The 16,629-nt window shown below is 36.5% G+C and overlaps 1 protein-coding gene across 1 annotated transcript in view; it reads right to left on the reverse strand.

Annotated features, from left to right (window-relative positions):
• WDR7 (WD repeat domain 7) overlaps positions 1–16,629 on the reverse strand; it is a 372,564-nt gene that overhangs the window by 232,982 nt on the left and 122,953 nt on the right. Inside the window, 2 exon segments of the mRNA XM_032602743.1 lie at positions 11,048–11,171; positions 12,884–13,002. Of these exon segments, the coding sequence (XP_032458634.1) occupies positions 11,048–11,171; positions 12,884–13,002 (243 nt within the window).

The following is a 16,629-nucleotide window of genomic DNA, read 5'->3' on the forward strand; positions in this document are numbered from 1 at the left end:
CATATAAAAATGAGCCAGAGACATGAACTGTTACTTTAAAAGAAATACAAGACACATATATGAAAAGATGATAAACTCATTCTTAACAATAAAAATACAAAATAAGACAACACTGACATTTCACTTCTCATCTATCAGAGTCACAACATTCCAAAAGCATGACAGTATACTCTTTTGGAAATGATGTAGAGAAACAGGCCTTCAAATACATCATCATTGAGAATGCAAAATGGTACAGCCTCTATGGCAAAGAACTTGGCAATATCTAACAAAAGATTAGACACACATTTATCCTTAGACTCAGCAATCTCATCTCTTGGAATGTAGCCAAGATACACTATCAAAAAATGAAAAGACATATGCACAAGTCTATTTACTGCAGCCCTGTCCATAATATTAAAAATCTGGAGACAACCCAAATGCCCATCAACAGGAAAATTGCTGAATAAAACATGGTCCACCCACAAAATGGAACACCACACCACCAATTAAAAAAATGAGGAGCACACAAAACGAGGAGCATTTCAGACAATACGTTTAAAGCCCACACTCTGCTAGCACTCTACTAGGTACAAGCTACTCTGAAGCTCTATTAAGAACACAGTCATCTGCTGGAGAGGTAGAATATATTTCACAGGTAGCCATACAGAATGGTAAGGGTTATATAGAAACTAAAAGTCGTTCTGCATGATAACAAAACTTAGGAATTCTGTTTATCAAGGTAAAGTTTGTAACTCTGCCCTGTACCATTGTGTGTGTTGGTGGTGGTGGCAGGGAGCATGGAGGAGGGGAACCACTGGCTAGAGCAAGAGGCTTTTGGGGAACAGACAGTTAACTAGTTTTCGACGACGAATGTCAGAATACAAATGAAGAGCATGAGGGTTTCAATGCACAAGAAATGATTTTCCAAACACGCACACACAGATTTAAACTGCCTAAAGGAATTATTTAATTTTTTAAAATGTTTTATAGTTTGGAACTCTGATTAAGATTTCACATAGAAGTTTACTATCAAAAAGGTTTAAAAAAACACAGATTTGTTCATTCTTCTCCTTTCACATAAATAGAAACTGTGAAATACATAAGGAAGTGTAGAGGCTTAGGGATCTCTCTGGGGTCACGGCTAATGCGTGGTGAAGCAGAAAGAGCTGCCAGACCTTCCAACACCCCTCTTTCCATTGGACTTCCCAACTAATAATCAGCTTCGGTAAATGTGTTGCTTATTCACCATTAGAAAAATCCTTCGAAAAAACAGTGTTTTTCTACCTAATTAATGTCAACTACAAAGTGAACGATTATAGATTCTTGGTTGAAGAGGGAGTAATGTTTAGGAGAATCACCTTTTGAAACTCATCTCTCCTGCCTCTCACTCTACACCTGTTGAGAATCACTATGCTTGAATATCTTCTCCATAGAAGTGGACACAGAAGTGATGAAATGGAATGGGAAAGGCCTCCGGTCCCAAGTGCCCATCCAACTTCTATATGGGAGAGCTTGGGATGGTCTCAGGATCCTGATCATACCATAAAATAGATTATACCCCAAATTATGTGGTCACTTTCAACCTTATGTAAGTATTTTATGAAAAGCACCATGACACTTCAGATTAAGACTATAAATGCCCAATCTTCTACCCATCACCCAGGTTCAGAGATTCACTCCTAGTTTAGTTGCTCTGACTCTGATATTATTTATTTTGAAGACTCGCCTTTGCTTTAGGAGAAAGAAAACAAGCGAGCAAAAATCAAAACAAAATGAAACAAAACAAAACCTGAGTAAGACCTGCTAGCCACCCCTTAGCAGAAAGTAAAGAAAAAGCCTTCTTTACTTCATGCCCGAGACAGAAAAAAATCTCAGAAAGAAGCTAAATTTATGTCTTTGTATCCACAAGGTACGCCAGAACTTATTTAATAATGTTTAATTACCAGAGGGATGTAGGTTAATTATATTTCTTAAAAATCAGTGGCAATATTCAAATATTAAGACCCATCCTTCCTCTTCTATTTCCATTCCCCAAAGCTAAGTGTTCTTTAGTCCAGGTACACATTTCAAATGTAAGTCTGTCTCATCATCTTTTCCTGGTAAAATATAAAGTCCTTTCATAAGGATTACAAAAAAGAACTGTGATTAGAACACCGACATTAACTGTAGAGACAATCTTTAAAAACAAAAAGCAATCAAATAGGTGGTTGTGGTTGTTTTCATCTCTAAATCAAGCACGGAGAATCTTTTCAAGTGATGGGTAAGTTTTATAGGACAAACACAGAAAATATGTACAGAAAAATTACAGAAACACTAAGTACTGTTACAGACGACTGGATTGGCATTTAACAGGCTGAAAGAAAGCAGATCAATCTCAATCTTGCTGGGGTCAATCCGGGTGCTCAAACCAATAAAACAATTTTTTTTCTTTATGTTTGTGGACTAGAGGTGCTTAGATACTAACCAAGCCTGCAAATGCCATGCACATGCACGATATTAAAACACATTTAAAACACTTGTTTGTATCACAACTTGCTTAATAAAAATACATAGTAGACATAACAAATCTTTGGGACAATATTACTAAGGAGAAATAAAATATCATTCTTGGGCTTCCCTGGTGGCGCAGTGGTTGAGAGTCCGCCTGCCGATGCAGGGGACACGGGTTTCGGGCCCCGGTCCGGGAAGATCCCACGTGCCGCGGAGCGGCTGGGCCCGTGAGCCATGGCCGCTGGGCCTGCGCGTCCGGAGCCTGTGCTCCGCAACGGGAGAGGCCCGCGTACCGCAAAAAAAAAAAAAAAAAAAAATCATTCTTTCCCCAAAAAGCAGCGAACAGGAAGGAGAATGAATTAGGCAAAAATATTTTAGCATAATTTGATCATTTTAATCCCAGAATTTATAAACAACACTAGAACAAAATCTACCATTTGCTATTACAATATAAATATTACAGGCAAAATAGGTTCACGTAATTTTTTCTTATAATAACTTTAAATTACTGTTTTCCTTCCGAACGGTAAGATCTATTCGGTCACGTGCAGATCATAGCAAGGCTTTGAACTAAAATATTAAAACAATGCAATTATACATAATATCCAGTCAATATAAGGCAATAATAAAATTAGAAATGTGGTGCAAAACTATAAACGCTTCACATCCCACCCAAGTTGGATTTGTTCGTGCATATTCAGTATCTGAAGATTTAATACATCACAAGACCATCAATTCAGCTTTTTGCTCTGTAAAAGCAAGTTCAACAGGACTCTAAGTATCTGTACTGAAATAATCTGTACGAGAATAAAGAAAATTTATACTCAAAAGCTTACTAGACACTTGTTCTATTACAAAGACATGTGCCAGTATTTGTGCACAGTGTTTTGTAAAGTACTTTATTTCCATTAGCATTATACATTTTTGTTCTTCAGCAAATCAGCAAGAGACTAACGGCACAAATCAATATCATACTCTTCATAGCAACTAATATTAAGTCATTTATTATAGCAAAGGCCACTAGAACCTCTGCTAAAGGTATACCAGGCGTTTCAATTTGAACACCATTTTTGTAAAACAGTGTGTCACCAGTTGAATGAGTTTTTCTTTTATAAGTTGTCTGCATAGGCTTAAGTACCTTCAACTTCTTAAAGCAGGTAGTTAAGTGTACAAACACCTCAAAGAAAGCCAGCCACGCCTCCTAGGGGCCTTGCCATGGACTACAGCTCTAGCAGAGTTAATTTCTGCATTGAAGGGAGGGAGAGTGGGAAGCCTGTCAAGAGGAGAAGGCGGGGACATGAGAAAATAACCGAAATTATTTCAAATCCTTTCCACTCCAGAAGCTTTTCCACAGGAGCCAGTTGATAACCAGGGTTCCGTGAATGGAATGGGGAGGAATGGGGAGCAGGCAAGGAGCCTCACACTCGATGGAATCTCAACTCCTCCCTGTTCACCAAGGAACGAGTTACTGAATTTCCTCCCGCTCCACTCCTTGCTTTGTTCCACAAGGTGGAAAACTGTCACCAGGCTCCTACTGATAACCTGAAACCAGACTGCTGGCTATATCATTACAGCCTCTTCTACAGAGGACTCCACGCTTAATCCTGCGGAGTTCCTAACCCACAGCCTCACTGGGTGACAGAGTTTTCTGTTTATTACTTAGCAGTAAGGTCTAAATAACCAATCAATCCAACAATGCTTTCATTTTTAATTTACCACTTTACTACTCTAAGTTCCAAAACTTGTTCAAAGGATAATAGGAAAATTACAAAAAAATTAAATATCACCTCAAAGAACTCCAGTCACATGAAACAAAAGGATTTTCCTTTAGATAGCTGTGACCGATTAAGAAGAAATTTCACTTATTCTCTTAGGTTAGTAGCCAAATATAGATAAGTAGAACAGTTTAAGCTGTTAAACACACGATCAGTCTAAAGTACTTAAAAGTAAGCTCAACAGCTCTGGCACTCCGGAAGAAGAAAGAGGAACAAATCCCTTAGGTCTCAATGAAACGACTGCAAACAGATACATTACAGCTACAGCGCGCCGTGCATAATACAGTTTGTCTTAAGACAAACCCTTTCTGCCTCACGATACAGGAACTCCCACAGAACATGAAATACTTTCCACGTACATCACTTAGGCATAATTTAATACTTTCCCTTTCTAATCACAATGCACAATCATTTCCAACTGGTTTTGTGTACGCCATAAGACAACTGTGATAAAGATTTCTAAGGAAATCTCATGCTTTAATTTCAGCTGATTCACAAAACAGGCACTAGTTATAAAAGGGGTCTTTTTAGAAATATCAGTTCTTAGTGAACAACCAAATGATTTCCACCTTTCTTTCCCCAATTTTATTAGAATATTTTTCTCCAAAAGATACATACACGCAGAATGCCAGAGAAGACCTGAGAAAGCAGTCAAGTAAGCAGAAGGTGAGGTGCCAACAGGGGCTCCACAAAGTGCTTACACTAAAGCTTGGGGGTTTCTTTTCATCAGAGAGACGCTACTCTCAGCCAATTTACTCTTATTTTAAATTTAACTGAAATAAGTTTGTTAACTTGGCTTTTCTGCACGCCTCACAACACTGGAAACGGTAAATCAGGAATCAGGACAGGAGCTACTCAGAGTGAGACAAAACAGCCTGGCCACAATAAAAATTGGTACCAATTACTAGACAATCAAAAGAGGAGAAAGAAAAATTATTTTTAAAAATAGAATATGAAATGCAAGAGGCATAGCAATCTGGGTACTTTTACGTTCAGGTAAGTCTAATACTCTCTTTAATAATCAAATGGTGGTAATTTTACAGCCTGGGCCAAAACAACAATGCTGGCTACTGAGAAGATGTTCAATAAGCCAGAGACATTTTGAAATATTTCAACACAAAGGGTTACTTTTTTTTTTTAGAATCTGCACCTAGTGATTTTTAAACCCTCAGTTATCTAGAAAGTCATTCCTAACAAGACTGTTAGAGAAGTCCAAACAACTGAGGCATACAGAAAAAAGAAGGAAGGATTGCTGCGTAGTTTAAGGCCTTTCGGGAGGAGGGGAGGGGTGGAGAGATTCACTTAAATCAAACCCCCTCACTATCCTTTTCCCCATCCTCTCCCCACCAGCAAACCCTGAAAATACCTGCCTACCAAAGAATGCACTAATATTTAAATTATTTTTCTAGCTACAAAAGAGTTTTCCACTACCTCTGTAATATATAGTTCCATCTTAACCTTCTTGTATGTCTTGGTCCATCCACATTTGTGCTCAGAATGACCACTACTTTATAACCATCAGAAACGTGACTTCAATTCCAGGTTAAAATAGGTACTAGAGTGTAGCTTGTTGAAAGTCAAACCCAAAACATTTACTAGGAGTGTCTTTCACTGAACAAAGAAATCCTATTCTGTTTCCAAGGGGGATAAAAAGACTAGCCTAACCCTGGTAACCTTAACACAAAAGGAAGCTAAAAAAGGCAGGGACTCGATAAGAACAAAGGATTGTTCTTTCTGATGACATCAATACATATTAAACACGATGTGTTACACATCCTTTTATCAATATCTGAGATGATAAATTTACAAATTAATACTACACCAGCCATAACTGCATGAAATTACAATAGCACCCTCTTTGGAAAAGATTTTGATTTATATAATGGTAGTAACTTTTAGGTGTTTAATGTTTCTGAAATCAAAGGAGATGAGCCACTGTGAGCAAGCAGAACACAACGTACAAGAAATAATTACGCTTGTGACCTTATGCCCTGTAAGGTCACCCTGAAACACAGGCCAAAGGAAATCAGGAAGCATCAGCATTTACCCCCAAGTAGTCACTGCCCGGAATGAAGGGCAAGTGTGGGTGTATTTTAATAAGCTTGACCTCATTAAAAAAAAAAAAAAAAAGTCAATTATCAAAACACTACATGTAGAATGTCACAAATAAGAAAACTACAAAATTGGGTTCTGCAAAATATCTTCCCTTCAAAATAAACCTGAGACAACTCATAACATTTTACCTTCACCTGCATCATAATACAACAGTTTCACAAAATAACAGTAATCCGTCCTTAGTAAGAACAATCAGTAAAATGTTTTAAAAGTGTCTGGAACTTAAAAGTGGTTACGAATACATGCTGAAGAGTGATAACTCAGAGAATATTTAGAGTATTTATTTAAGTCACGATCACAAGAATGTATGCAGTATTTAGAATTCTGATCCTGTAACCAGAATAAGAATCACAGTGCACTCATCCCCAAATTTCCAATCAGAAATTAGGCATCAAACGTTTACATCCTGGGGCTTCCCTGGTGGCGCAGTGGTTGAGAGTCTGCCTGCTAATGCAGGGGACACGGGTTCGAGCCCTGGTCTGGGAGGATCCTACATGCTGCAGAGCAACTAGGCCCGTGAGCCACAACTACGGAGCCTGCGCGTCTGGAGCCTGTGCTCCGCAACAAGGGAGGCCGCGATAGTGAGAGGCCCGCGCACCGCGATGATGAGTGGCCCCCAATTGCCACAACTAGAGAAAGCCCTCGCACAGAAACAACACAGCCAAAATAAATAAATAAATCAAAAAAAAAAAAAAAGTTTACATCCTGGGACTTCCCTGGTGGCGCAGTGGTTAAGAATCCGCCTTCCAACGCAGGGGACGTGGGTTCGATCCCTGGTCAGGGAACTAGGTCCCACACACATGCCACAACTAAGAGGTCACGTGCCACAACTAAGGCGTCCGCGAGCCGCAATTACAGGGCACACATGCCGCAACTAAGGGAGCCGGTGAGCCACAACTAAGGAGCCTGCCTGCTGCAACTAAGGCCTGGTGCAACCAAAGTAAATAAATTGAAGAGAAAAAAGTGTACATCCTGTCTGCATTTGTAAGGGATAAAATGTTCCCTAACAGGTTCAAGGACAGAGCTTCATTATCGGAAGCAAAATTCTCATATCACTCAATTAGGACTTGGGTTTTATAAAAATCTGTGAACTGGATTTTCAGTTAAGGCAGAGTATTGCTCCTTTCTCCTCCCCAGTGATTGTTGGTTTACTGCCAGAATCCCTGGACAATATAAATTAGAGTGAATTCTGAGGTGGTGACAATAAGGAGAACAAAACTATAGAAACCAATACAGGAAAGAGAAGTGGACTGCCAACCAGCATTCACTACATGTATCATGTACTGGGCTGTATGCTTTACAAAAAGCTTCTTCTCCAATGCTCTCAACAGTCCTAAGAAAAGCAACTGGTTTCTGACCCACTGCTTTCCTTAGGTTCTCAGACAAACCTACAAAAGGCTGTTACTGCATCATATACCTAAAAAAATTCCAGAAGATCCCAGTCAGTAATGCCCAGTTGATCTGAATTGTCATCTTAGTCCCAGCTCAATCACCTACTGAGTGTGAAGTCAGAGCAAGTTCCTACCTCCAGACTCAAGTTACTACCTCCAGACTCCAGGTCTCTAAGAGGAAGGGCTATCACAGTCCATCAGCCCAGGATGACCTTCCGCTCTTCAGGTAAAAGCAGTTTCTGAGTTTCAGACAAACATCTAACAAAGGGACTCTTAGACCAAGCTCGGTCATAACTTAGGAGCTGTCCATATTGCTTAGGCAATTAATGCATATTTTTTAATGCTCGGATGATTAAATTATAAGAAAATATCTGATGTACGGTGTATTTACCAGACGTATTGCTTAATATTTTACCTACTTCAGTGATTAAAAGGATTTCTGTGCTAGAAAGAGGTGTTCAGTCTCTAAAGAACGCTTTACGCTGCCACTTGCCACAGCAATCACTTCCTCAAACATAAATGGCCGTGGTAGAGCGATTTCGCTACAAGCAGGTTGATGGCAGGCGTGGGCTGTCCACCAGCTGGCTCTAGAACCTTTTGATCCCTTTGGACAGCAAATCTGTCCAACAGCCCTATGTGGTCATTCCTCATTTTTTGTATGCTTTCTTCTCCTTTCACACATTCAGAATCCCTACTCCTTTAGCTTGACACCCTTTTATTAAAATAGAAAGCTCTCAGTAAAGCAAACTAAGACTAATTTTACACTCAATCAATGTAAAAGTTCCAGAATAGACTAACATATTATAGCAGGGGTTGTTAGTATGAGGTGTTTTAGTTACATGCAGAATGCATATTTGTTTATTCTTTCACTAAAAATACAATTTTATAGTAAGTGATAAGATGAAAGTTTTAGCCAGCCTTCTGTTAATTTATAAAGTACTCCTAGATACTGTTGCTAAATACCAAGAACTTTAATTTATGTAAATGGAAAGATTTAAATTTGACATAAGAACAATCTAGTTTGTGCTTATTTAAACAGTGATGAAAAAACCATTCTCTTTTTTCCAGGAAAAATAAAATAAAATGGCATCCACCACCATTGCTAATGGCACCTCTCTTCCCAAACTGTCAAAAATACAACACTGTACTAACCTCTCATGTTTTCCTTAGACCTTTATATGCAATCTGTAATTTAGGCTTAGAATTGTTTTTTATTCTTCCCCTATCTACATTTTGGTCTGGTCCCATATCCCCCCTTCTGTAACAGCCTCCCATCTACTTATTCTTCTTTAATCAATCTTCCACTCTACACTAGTCCATTCTAAATAAAGCTGTCTTGAAAATGTTTCTCCATATTTCCTAATTTCCATAGTGTTCTCCTCTTAAAAGAATCTCTAGCAATTTGCTATTTAGTTTCACCTTCAGTCTACTTTACAGTACTATACTCATAGTTTGTCCTTAAATTTGAGCATCTTATATTCAATAAGGTTTATGATGAGCTGATGAGCTAATTTTATTTTCTCGAATACTATGAAGTTAATAGCCACAAGATACTGAACAAAGAGCACCATGCCAGACTATCCAAATACTCAAAAGGAGAGCTTTTTTAATCCCAATTTTTTTTTTTTTTTTTTTGCAGTACGCGGGCCTCTCACTGTTGTGGCCTCTCCTGTTGGCTCCGGACGCGCAGGCTCAGCGGCCATGGCTCACGGGCCTAGCCGCTCCGCGGCATATGGGATCTTCCCGGACCGGGGCACGAACCCGTGTCCCCTGCATCGGCAGGCGGACTCTCAACCACTGCGCCACCAGGGAAGCCCCCCAATTTTTTTTTTATATTCTACAAAATTTTAAACCTATACATACTTAAATAAGAACTTTAAGCCGAATACCTTACATAGAGTCCATATGTCTAAAGACCCTGGGATTTTTAACTTAATTTCCTTTTATTAAAATAGAAAAGTTCCCAGTAAGCAAATAAAAACCAATACTCTCTCAGTAAACAGTCTGTTACCTATTTAGGTTAAAGAATTTGTAACTAGAGTTGTTAATGTGTGATGTTTTGGTTATATGTGAAACATACATTTGCATTTTTATAGATTATAAATGTGTTTATTTAACAAATATATAGAGCTTACGACTGCTTAGGTACTGTTCCATGTGCTTCACAAAGATTCACTCACTACATACTCAAAATAATCCTATAAAGTCCTACTATATCATCTTCATTTCATCTGTGACAAAACTGAGGCTGAAAAAAGGTTAAGTGTCCAAGGTCACATACTAAATTAAACAACCACTATACTCACCACTGGCAAACATCTGGTAGACTTATACCAGTTATAACAATTATAACCCTTTTTGAACCTTATTTTCATTTTCTATCTTATACAATCATGTATTGTTTGTCTTGACATGTATAATGAGTATCTCATAAATGAGAATAACTGGTATTGACAAAAGGTCACTTAAAATGAATGCACCTATACCCAGGACAAATTTCCACAGTAAAAAAGTTTTTTTTAAGATTCATTGAGACTTTATCCTTTTAAAAAAGTGAAATTGATTTATCTTATACACAGTATAACAGGTTAAACTTTTAATTCTGAATTCTTCTTTAGAAGAATAAAGAACGAATTAAATGATGAGTTGGGAATGAAGCATACTTTTCCTAAAAAGAAAAAAATTATCACAGCACACTGTAACTTTTCTTCAATGCACTTTAGACCTAGCAGGATAATTGCAAAGGTTTTACTTTACAAAACCTATTCCAGAATGTCAACAATTTTTCCCATGATCTTTCCCAGTCCATTGAAATTATACTCTTTTGAAAGATTCTTCAGTCAAAATCCTTGCTATTTTTCTCTTTTTCAACTGGTCTAAACCTACCAGATGATTCTTAAGGATTTGCAATTCCAACTTCCACTTGGAATGATCTGCCTTGTATTTGTACTTACATATCAGATCAATATCTAAAAAGTTGGTACCCACAATCATAATAATAGGCAGAGACAGATGCTAGTGTTAACAGGGTAGAATTTTCGATTCAGGGTTAACTTTATAAGGGTCAGTGAATTTGTGAACATTTAGATATTTATTTTACATAACTTTTTACAAAACCAAACTCCAAACCGTAAGGATTCAGAAAATGAATGAGCAGAATTTGAGGATCCCCTGTTTTCACCTTAAGGTCAATGATTCACTTTTGGTAATAGGCAGTAGCAAGCATAAGTGCAAGTTTTGGTACTTTCCTACACATGCATGAAAAGCTTTGTAGAAAAACATGAGAGCTCTTACGTGACATGACGTGGTCCATGTACTGAGGTAAGTAAGGAGCCCAGGTATCAATGGCCTCCTTCCGTCCCGCCTGCTCAATTCTTCTCAGTTCTGCTAGAAGCAGGGCCTGTGCGGCTTCTCTGACCTAAGACCACAGAACCAAATGCAAATAACGGAAGCAGACCAGTGAGTGAGGTGTTTAAACACGAGCAAGTTCATAATGAAAGAAAGCTAGAAAATATACAAACCACATTTATTTACATGAGAAATACTACTAACCAAACAATGAAGTAAGTACTAAAGTTGAATAAACTGGATGCAAGCAAATCAAAGATTTTCAGTTAATGATCTCACTTAAAAATACTTTAACACTAATAGAATAATGTTTGAACGTTTAATCAGTTTGGGGTTTAAAACTTCATTTTCCAAGGCTTGCACAAAAATATTTTTGTACTTTAATTTGGCATTTAAAATTTTTTTAATTTCCATATAAATATTATTGTTAAAAAATCACTGTTAGAATTATTAAATGTTTTCTCTTTCAGCCTGAAGAAATTTAACCTTGTCTAGTGGATTTCTTTCTATTATAATGTTAAACAGATATTGCTTACACAAACATATATGTATTAATCCACGCAATTCACGTATACCTAAGACTGGCTTAAACAATTTGTTTTCAACAAACAAGCAAATATATTCCTATGAAATGGCATTAATTCTATAAAAGGAAACTATTTTTCAAAATTATATTATCTCAATTTTTCTTTCAACATGGCACACACTTTTATGTTGCAGTTTTAGTTTAGTTTTGTTTTATTTTGGCCAAAGTGCCACACCCATTGGTTCAAAGAAGCTAGACAACTGTCAAGGTATGTACCAATCAATTTATTGAGTATTTATAATTGAAGAGATAACTCGGTAGCACCTGATAAGAATTCAAATAAAAATTGTTTTTAACTATAACTAACTTTTGAAGTGAATTCAAACATTATTCAAATGCAAAACCATGAACATTTCAGTATGCTGCAATTCCACTTGGAGTTGAGGGAAGGGAGACCAGGAAAGGGACAGGATGCTACTTAAATTTGGTAAATTAAAACTTTTCAATGACATAAACTGCTATAGCTATATGGGTCAAATGCTATAATAAGCAAAATCTCCATAAAACATTTCCAAATCCCTGGTGATATTATATTGCAAGCAATATCTAATACCACACAAGTCCATTAACACAAAATAACAGCTACCATTTACTGAGCTCCTACCATGTGTCAGGTTCTGTACTTACTGTGCTACTTGCATTATCTTATTTGATCCTGACAGCAATCCTGTGAGGAATATATTATTATCCCCACTTTACAAATGAGCTTCAAATAGGTTAAGTACATCGCCTAGGGTCACAAAGTTAATAACTGGCAGAACTGATTTTTAAACCCAGGTCTCTTCTAATTCCAAAGACCTTCCCCTTCTATTATAACACAGGACCTTCCACTGGACTATGGTTATTCACTTAGAATTTGATTGATGTGATTATACCTGAATGTGCAATCTGGGGCGGAGGTGGGCTGTATGTATGTGTGTGTGTATGTATGTGTATGGTCTGCACAGAAATCAATACTTAAGAAACTGTTCCATAAGTATATAAAACTTTTGATCAAATACTCACTAGATTAAAAAAAAAGTAAACAAATATGCAAGTTGAAACATTACTGTTTAGAATCATTGGATCCATATTTTCTATCACATAATAAACAGGTGATAAGAAGTTAGATAAAAATAACATTTCTGCTTCAAATTTACACGTGTCCAGTGCCTTTTTAATGTTTTTGTTTTCTATCCACATCACCTCGATATTACCTCCAAGCATCGATCTTGCCATCTCCGAGCCAGCATCTCTAGAAGCGGGGGCCTAAATCTGTCCAATCCCAGCAGGTCTGGCAGCATAACACAATGCATAGCAGCCAACTGACTCCATCCTGTTAAAATGTAATATATTATAAATGCTTTGGTATTCCCCCTAATTCCAATATTTTTCTGCATGTAAGTATACCAAACCTAAACCAAAAAGGGGAGATATGCTCAATTATGTTATGATTTCAATTTATTATTAGATATTTTGTACAAAGATATAACAAATGTATTTCATTTCTAAATGTATTTCCTCTCGAATTTCAGCTCTAAGAACTCTAAAAGTTTTAAAACAAATAAAAATAAATTTCCACATTAAGTATATACCAATTCCACAAGAAAAACACATTTCTAAACATGCCCTCTAAAATAAGACATATATTCAGGTTTAGAAAAGCACAGAAATAAACACACACCAGAGCTCTAGATTCGAACCTACTAACAGTTAAAAGGGCACTCACACAGATATCCAAAGATAAGTTCATGTCACTTAAGGCCTGGCCATCTGGTATTATCTTCGTATCAGTCAACAGAGATGTTTTCTATTCTCTGTCAGAGGGCCTTTAATTAACGTACTTATTGATCCCTTTTCTTACAAAATGAATCAGAAGTTTAGTCACAATCATAACTTAAGTAAACTAACACCAAGTTTGAAAGGAAAAATTGAATTCCTACATTCCCCAAAATAAGAACAATCTAAAATTTATAAAATTTTAGGTATCATTAACTCTAATCTATGGGAATAAAAGTTGTTTTTTCCAAAATTCTATTCCACAATATGGAAACTGATTATATAAAGATAACAATGTAAACCACTGCAATACTTAAAAGTACTAGTATCCAGACATTCTCAAGTAATCATTTCCACCCTATTTTAAAAGTGTTCATATTACAAGGTGAGTTATCTGTGACCACAAAATTTTAGCAAATCAGTGTTCTGAAATAATCTAAGCTGTAGTATTCTAAAACAAAAACAACAAAAACCCTACCATAAAACTCAAAATGATTATTGGGATTGTTAAAGAGGGTATGAGTGAGAGAGAGCGAGAGAGACAAGCTACCTATGTAAAGATTCACCTTTTCAGTAAGGAAATTCTCAACAACTAAGAATATATAATTACATTAATTAAGGTGATGAGCACACACATTTTAGATTATAATTTATTTTCAACAGAGGCATATATATACATACATACATACACAAATATATATAAACAAATTACTACCTAGTAACTTCTTAAATGTTTTAATGTCTCATAAAAGTATGAAGTGTACTAATGAGCTAAATTTTAATATGAAGATGATTCTCACCATGGTCCAAAGTCAACAGCTTGTTTTTTTTTTTTTTTTTTTTTTTTTTTTTATGCGTTACGCGGGCCTCTCACTGTTGTGGCCTCTCCCGTTGCGGAGGACAGGCTCCGGACGCGCAGGCTCAGCGGCCATGGCTCACGGGCCCAGCCGCTCCGCGGCATGTGGGATCTTCCCAGACCGGGGCACGAACCCGTGTCCCCTGCATCGGCAGGCGGACTCTCAACCACTGCGCCACCAGGGAAGCCCCAACAGCTTGTTTTTGAACCAACGAATTACTACCTTTCACAATAGCTTAACAAATATGACCCTAATTATTTTTGCTAAAATCCAATCTCAACATACAAACCTTAGTACAGGTCTATGACAAGGAAACCAAACAAAAAATGTGTTATACTTTTACGGTACCATGTTTTCTTTCCGAAGGAATGATACTTAGAACATGGGCTCTGTATTTTATAGATATTGTATCACTCTTTCTGTTTGAATAAACTGGCATTATTGCTTTTAGTGAAGAGTTAGAATCATTCTGGGTTACATATGAGATTTTGTAAATTTACTCATTTTTATATTATATAAACTGGTGAAGACTGACCCCACAATGAAGAGACTGGATATAACTCACAGCTCACAAGTTCCGTTAAGCTTCTAGTCAGTATAAATAATCCTAGATAGCTCTTGGGGAATAAAGGTTTGTAGATTCCATTAACATTTTCAGAGCTCCAAAAATACTTTCCCCTCTAACCAGGGCACATGTTGTGTACAGAGAATAAAGAGTGTCTGTCACAGAGTAATGATACATGTAAAATAAATTAATTAGCTCTAACACCAGAGATCACATGGCAAACATCATCATGAAAACCAACCCCCTTTTTAATGCCTACTTCATATCATAGATTAGCATCTTTGCACTCCTTTAATAGCCTTCTAGATTACAGGAAACATGGTTTATACCAGCCAGGAATAACATTACATTTTTATAATCGACCCTTATTACTGACATTAGCAAATCAAGTTATAAAATGGAAACTTTAGGATCTCACACATAACAAAGCAGATGAATGTATAAATTAGATAAAAAGAACATATACTAGAATAAAGCACAGATTGAAAGAAAGTTGTTAGAAAGTTGAGAGAGAATACCTTCATTTACTAAGAAACAGGTATGTAAAGCAGGAGTAGAAGCAGGGTCAGAGCCAGAGTGATCAGCATCAGACCGAGCAGAAACGACAGGTGCAGCAACTTGCAGCAGAAAATAGAAGAAATAAAAGGGGAGAGAATTGAGATACAGTGGTTTCTGAAAAAAAGCTCAGTGTTAGTGAATACTAAAAAACAAGGTTGGCAAAATATAGTAAATGTAGAACTGAAAAATGATGCTTTAATCAGAGAGGTATGATTATTAAGGATTATGGCAGTAAAATGATATATTTTATTGAATAGCAATCACAGTGTAGTTCAAACCAAAATCTATTTATAGTTGAATGATGTGTCATCTAATATAAAAAGAAGTTCTAAAATAACTAAGGCTACAATGAAAAAAATGACAATAAACATATTAAGAATTCACAAAAATGTAATTCAATTTTTAAAATGTATCACATGATGAAAAGTTTATTTTGGTCTTCGGATTGTCAGTTACATTTTTTTCTAATAATTTATTTCCTAACATTATGCCTAAATTATTTTGTAATCTCTCCAACCAATATTCACTGAGATCATTTCAATTTATTACTCATTTTATAAAAACTCAATTTAAATTATACCAACTTGTAAAATACAACTTTTAAAATATAACAATTTAAAGTTAAATTAAATATACTTAACTCTTGTTAGAAGACTCCTAACATAACTCCATTCTTCAGTTTAAAAAATATTTTTATGATACAAATGCTTTATATCCTAAAATAATTACTGTGAATGCTATAATCCTTATAGAATAGATGGAACAACACCCACCCTCCCCCCCAAAAAGTTATGTTACCAGGAAAATGTTCAGCTTAAATTATCACATGAAAAGGCAAAAGGACCGTATGGAGCACACATTCTACAACTGAAGGTCAACGTTAAGATTTAGAGGTCACCATTTGACACTTCCTTCCTATGGAGAAATTACCATATGTCATGCACAAGCATCTTCAAATTAATCCCTCTCCTTTCTTCTGTCCTTGAACAGCAATAGGTTTGGGCTCCTGAACAGATTAAGCATTGTCTGCTGAATGATATGTTTGCTTTTCATGCAGTGAAGTTCTTTTGTAACTACAGGACAGTTGCATGAAAACAACTTTTCATAATTTCCTCACGAATGCATCATAATGTCAATCAGACACGTGTGAGGTAAACCGGAGAACTAAAAGAAGTATATGAGCAGTAATAAAAAACAGAAAATC

The sequence above is a fragment of the Phocoena sinus genome, chromosome 14, assembly GCF_008692025.1.
Source record: "Phocoena sinus isolate mPhoSin1 chromosome 14, mPhoSin1.pri, whole genome shotgun sequence".
Taxonomy (NCBI): domain Eukaryota; kingdom Metazoa; phylum Chordata; class Mammalia; order Artiodactyla; family Phocoenidae; genus Phocoena; species Phocoena sinus.